This window comes from Thermobia domestica, chromosome 11, assembly GCF_964235325.1.
Source record: "Thermobia domestica chromosome 11, izTheDome1.hap1.1, whole genome shotgun sequence".
Taxonomy (NCBI): domain Eukaryota; kingdom Metazoa; phylum Arthropoda; class Insecta; order Zygentoma; family Lepismatidae; genus Thermobia; species Thermobia domestica.
Genome location: NC_137464.1, coordinates 57,738,632 through 57,744,631, shown reverse-complemented (window position 1 = coordinate 57,744,631; position 6,000 = coordinate 57,738,632). Strand labels below are relative to the sequence as shown.

The 6,000-nt window shown below is 35.3% G+C and overlaps 1 protein-coding gene across 2 annotated transcripts in view; it reads left to right on the top strand.

The window, feature by feature from the left end:
• Positions 1–304: 304 nt before the first annotated feature.
• LOC145664080 (juvenile hormone esterase-like) overlaps positions 305–6,000 on the top strand; it is a 67,033-nt gene continuing 61,337 nt past the window's right edge. Inside the window, exon 1 of one of the 2 annotated variants that reach the window (XM_081730422.1) lies at positions 305–455. Coding sequence is in view for 1 of the 2 variants with exons in the window: in XM_081730421.1 (XP_081586547.1) it covers positions 778–909 (132 nt within the window). In the remaining variant the exon portion in view is untranslated. Of the gene's footprint in view, positions 456–543; positions 910–6,000 lie in introns of those variants that run through there. The other variant, XM_081730421.1, reaches the window with a different exon arrangement.

The window sequence follows — 6,000 nt, the reverse complement described above, 5'->3', positions numbered from 1 at the left end:
TTAGAAAATCACTCATTTTTCAATTCCAGTACTCGGCCCCCCCCTATACAAACGAAATGCTCAAAATCTACAAAAAAAAAATCTGTTTTCATTTCCTTAATATATACAAATTAAAAAATAAAAATAATATTTATTATTTTTACATTAGATAACAAATACACACTTGTAACAAAAAGTCTTGTCTGATATTTTTTACGTAGCAGATTCACGCATTACAACATAGTGTCTCCTTTGTCCACCTATTGCTGCGACACTAGGTGACATTTCGGTGTGACATGTGATTGGCTGTGTAGAGGATGAATGTCTAAAAGCTAAGCTTCATATTGATAAGGATCAAAACGTAACGTTTTCTTATTTTTGTTTCGAAAATGCGTAAGTGGCCGACTACTGGTGAGGGCTGACTAGTGGCACATTCACCCTACCGCAGATAACTAAATTGCGCAGTTTTGCATGAAGTAAGTATAGTAATAAAATCGGGTCTAGTACAAAATCACTATAAATAATAACCCTGCCACAGATAACTGTGGCGCGACTTTTGTGTTAATTGGGAATGTGAAATTATGAGAATATCCTTGAAAGCGTCTCGTATTTGTACGCAGCAATGAATGAACTCAATTCACGCGTCTGTTTCCAAGGCAACCATGCTTGTCGCGCTTGTCCTTATCATGGTACAAACTGAGAACACGACACGACACATCAGTATGACTAGCAGTTTTGGACGGGCATGATATCGTTTCATAACTTTAATTTTTAAAAAGAATCTGGAGCTTTTCAACGATGGATCCTGTGGTTACTATCAAACAGGGTCAATTACGGGGAAGAGTATGTCAAACATTGAAAGGAAGAAATTACTATTCATACCAGGGGATTCCTTACGCTAAACCACCTGTTGGAGAGCTCCGTTTCCGGGTACGTATTTTATCTTGTAGTGCAAGGGTAAAATCAAAGAAATTTATTTTCATGGCATAGTTCAAGCCAATACAATAATAAAATTAATTTAAATAATTGTGACTTTACTAGTTATGAAAGGCAGTTATTTTGATCTGAAACTACTAGGATTTACAGTAATGATGGATTCAATGTAGTCTGCAAGAAAGTAATACAATGTAAGTGGCTTAAAAGTAAACCAAAGTACGAACTGAAAATATATCCGTCTAGTTTTACTATACGGAACCATAGTATAAGTAGTAGGAGTAGGAATAGTAGTAGAAAAGGGTTAGAAGCCCCGCAGGTGTTGGATAGGTTCTGTTCTCGGCATAAAATGGACAAGTTAAAGACGCGATTTTTTCTGTACATTTTAGAATTTGCGGATCCGTATAGTAAGTCTGTACCAATATCAGAATACAACTAAAATATTTACGGTTACAATTACGTAGGTTAACTTTAGGTACACTTCTCGAAAGATTTGCTGAAAAGTTGTATTATAATTCACTAATTTTCTTATTGTCGTCTAATATACTCTGGGCGATATGACAGTATCTTATTTGGTAAGAAGTTGCAGGGGGCCAACAGAAATAATTGTAAACCAACAAGATTAAATAGAGCCTATGGTCATACACCATAAAACAAACCAACTTGTACTAGGTGGCCACTTAAAAGCACAAATGGTATCTAATTGACTCAGAACAGGGCAAAGCTGATAGGCCCACGATTGAGTGTGTCTGGGGAAGCAGGCGCGTCAGCGATAGCGACAGTGGGTATGCACTTGGGTAAGGATAGTAAAAAAAAACTGTTCTCATATTATTGGATACTTTACCTGTCGGGCAACTTTTTCAGCACAGATAGATAAGATACCAGTAGTTGTTAGGTCAATTTAGAGTTCATGTGCAGAATAAACCATCAAACTATATATATATAATAGTTCGCTAAGACATTCTGAACTGTTATTACCCTGTAGCAAGGCCACAAAAAATACAAACCACCTGTGGTAGGTAAGCACCAAGGCGAGAAGTATATTTAACCGGGTCAGGGCAGGAACGCAGCATGGAGAACGCGCATAGATGTAGATCCGAAGGAAGCAGCCATTTTTTAGCAATGTGGTTATTCTATATCAGTTTATCGCAGCCAATTAACCCACCTTCTCGGATTTTCATGAAACTTTTGTCACTTGTTAGTGCAAGGTTCGTCATAGCCTGTGTGAAGTTTTAATGGATATAATTATATGACACTGGAGAAGTGTTTTTAAAAAAATCTTTGAACAACACCAATATCTGGCTGTGTAGGTACAGTAACGATATAGCTAACTGGTTAACCACCGAAAAATTATCTAGTCCAAGAAAGAAAAAAATAGTGTTTCTAATGTAAGAATAGTGTTTACTCGAGCAGACGGTTCTACCAAATTTTGACACATTTCTTACGTTTTCAGGCTAGGTTAGGGCCTTGTATTTCTTTGAGCAGAGCAAGCGCTGAATGAGGAGCTCCACTATTAGCGAAGTGACTTCAGAGGGCTCAGTATAAAGACAGTGTAGACATGTGGCATGAAAACTACAGCGCATAAAATATGAACCAATTTGTGTTAAGTGGCCACTAAAAAGCACGAGTGCTATCTGAGTAAGGGCAGAAAACGCAGAAGTGGAGCCCGAGCGGTAGCGACTTAATGCGTCCGTAGGTAACAGCCGCGTCAGCGACAAAGGGTATAGGCATAAACGAAGATAGAGGAAGAGCACTTATACAATACTTTCACTATCACTCAAAATTCATTTCAATATGCTGTGCACTAACAGTAATTATTTATAGTCACACTCTCATTCCTTCACGAAAAATGTTTCATATCGTATTGTACGTCTATAAATTTTCTGTTTGGTAGAACAGTCTGCTCGAGTGAACCCATGTTTATAATATAGCAATGCAAACAGAAATGGACAGCTTGGGAAAACTAATCAAATCGTAACGTAAAAATGTTGTCTTTTGACTTATTTTATATGCAGTTTGTATTCATTTAATATTGTATTCACTGAAATGTCAAGCCAGTAGCATATTTAAATGTTTAAACACGAACATTGAACATGTTAAGCTTTGATTTTTCTAATTAATTGGTTTTCTACGTCACAGTGTTTTCTATACCAAGTAAAATAGGAATGTAAAAACAGTAAATATATGTAATATGTGATGCAGAAAACTAACAGGAACCATTTGTCGGAAAAATTAATTTTACAGGAGAGACAAATAAATGAAGAAAGTCAATTTTTGACATCAAGGCTTCTATTATTTTTTTTCAAAGTTAATGGATTTTGTAAAGATTTTAAAGAATATTTTAAAACAAGCTACATCTCTTAAGTAGTTTAAGTCAATAAATAAAATGATTTTGTATTTTGGAAAACTTTAACCTTGTTTCTCCCACAATAACCCTTTTACGTTAGTTAAGATTAGTCATTTTATAAAAAAAAAAATATTAAGATATATTTTTTTTTCTGTAGAGGTATCTTTTTGTTCAGAATTTTAAGATCTATTCAGTGATGGTAATAACTCCATTTTGCAAATTGCAAATTCCCGACGAATGGTCCCTTTTAGTTTTCCGTATGACATATGGTGATCCAAGTGAGTAAGGTTAGCTGTGAGAGGTAAGTGGAGGCCAACACACACACAAAAAGTGTGTGGGATACGACAGGCATTCTGGGAAAAGTAACACCCAGAAAACGCTTTAAAAAAATAAATAAGCCATAGTTTGTGGTTTATCTTTATTAGTGACATACTTATGTATATAATTTATGTGTCTTCTTTCTATTAAAGTACTGAAGAAGATATTGGTTTTTTCAACATATTTTGCAGCTGTTAAATATCACAGTATACAGTCGTATGTAGTAGCACTCACTCCTTTCTCAGTTGACCGTATTTTACAGAAAATGTTTGTAGCAGGACACTGAAAATATTGGAAGTACCCAAATCATATCCAGCAGACACCTTGGTATAGGATAAATATCTATAGATTATAAATAAGACCTGGACTTTTTTTACCAAAAAGAAGTACCTCTTATTTAATTTCTACTTTCTCTGGGGTTTTCCAAAGTAACTTTTCGCGTGTTGCTATTATTCTTCGTATTATTCATGGACATATAGGGCTTCTTTGAAACGTCATAACACACAGTCTACCAGAAAGCCATAGATTTTTTTTTGTGTAGCATGTAGATCTTGCACATCTTTTATGGACGTCCATTCTTGAAAATTGAATACTAGTTATATAGTGTAGAAAAACTATTTACAAAGTATGCCACATATAAAGATAAGAAACTCGTTATATTAATTTGAAAAGCTAAAGTTCTTCCAATGCAACGGCACACATGAGTTCCATTTGTATAAAAACATTTTCCCACCTATTCACACTCAGTATATTGAAAAAAAAAAAGGTCTTTTCTGTGGAATTTTATTATTGTTGCCTTCTCTTAGTTTTGGAAATTGATTAAATCTATGCATGCGCATGAGAGAATATTTAAAAAAATTAACGAAAAAATTGGTTACTTACCAAAAACATTATATCTTCCCGTGAGAAACTAAATATTATCCAGACTTAACGGAACAACAAGCTAGTACTGTCTTCAGTAGTAAGGTAATAAGGATTGAAATAGATACGAGAAAGATAGTATAGGAACAAGAACATACTATCAAGTAACGTAACGTAAAAAATGTTTACTAAAAAGAATGAGTGGAACACAGTGGAAGAAAGAAAGAGTTTAGTTTGAAAGAGGCATGGTGTCTATCTACGTCACTGTTTCCAGTCGTTTTTCATCATTTTTACGTAGTGTCCATGTCTCTGTCCCATACAGCACAATGCTTCACACGAGGCGTTTTATAAGTCTTTTTCTGAAATCTTTATTCAGGGTCCCTCAGAATATTCTTTTCTTTCTCCTAAAGGCTTCTTTTGCCATTCTTATCCTTGCCTTTATTTCACGTTCTTTCTTTATATCATCACTAATAATACTAGTCACCAGGTATCGAAAACTAGTGACCTATTCTATTTTCTCCCATTGTCCTTCAATATTTGACACCGACGCCTTCGTTCCAATCACCATGGCTTTTGTCTTTCTGACATTTATTTTCTTCTCATATTCTTCACAGCCCTTCCTCACGTTTTCTAACATCTTACTGATTTTATCTCCAGATTCTGCAACAAATGCCATGTCATCTGCAAACCGTATGACCTAATCATTCTACCTCCTATTCAAATGCCGTCTTCATTTTATAGGTTCTTTTTCACTATCTCTTCTAGATAGATATTAAATAATGTAGGCGAGAGACAGCATCCGTGTGTAACTCCCCTTCCAATTGGACACCCTTCTGTCATTTCCTTCCCAATTCTAATACTACTTATTGGTTCATATATAAGTTTCTTGTGAGTCTTCGATCTTTCCGTTTCAACCAACCTTCTTTAGAGCTCCCAATAACAATTCCTAACTCACGCAGTCAAAAGCCTTTTCTAGATCAATAATACCACTTACATATCTTTCCTGATTTTATAAACTTTTCAACGATCACCCTTAATAATCCAATTGTATCTCTTGTACTCTTACCTCTCCTGAATCCAAACTATTCCTCCTCAACTTCTTCATGTGTTCTTCCGTACAACCTTCTGTTCAAATTTCGAAGCACTTTTTTTTTTTTTTTTTTTTTCATGACATATGAGACTAATAGTTTTATAATCCTCACATCTGGGTTCGATTTTTTAGCCACTGATTTCGTGGTCGTAGTCAGGAAGTCTTGGCCACTCTCCTGTTTTATATATTTCATTGCGAAGTCCGAACAATTCTTTCTTGTTCTCATCCCCCCATATCCTTAATGAATTCGATTGGTATATTATGTATATCGGTTGCCTTTCCATTCTTAATTTCCCACTCCCATTCACAGATGGCCAATAACTTATCAGAAGCATCAACATCACAGAATCCATCTTTGAAGGTCAAATCCCCGTATTTTGTTTCAACAGAAAGCACAAAAGCAGAAATACTGTGGGCGCTAGAAGTTGTTATTAGTCACTTTTCATTGCGATCGGTGGACAATTGTTCTGAG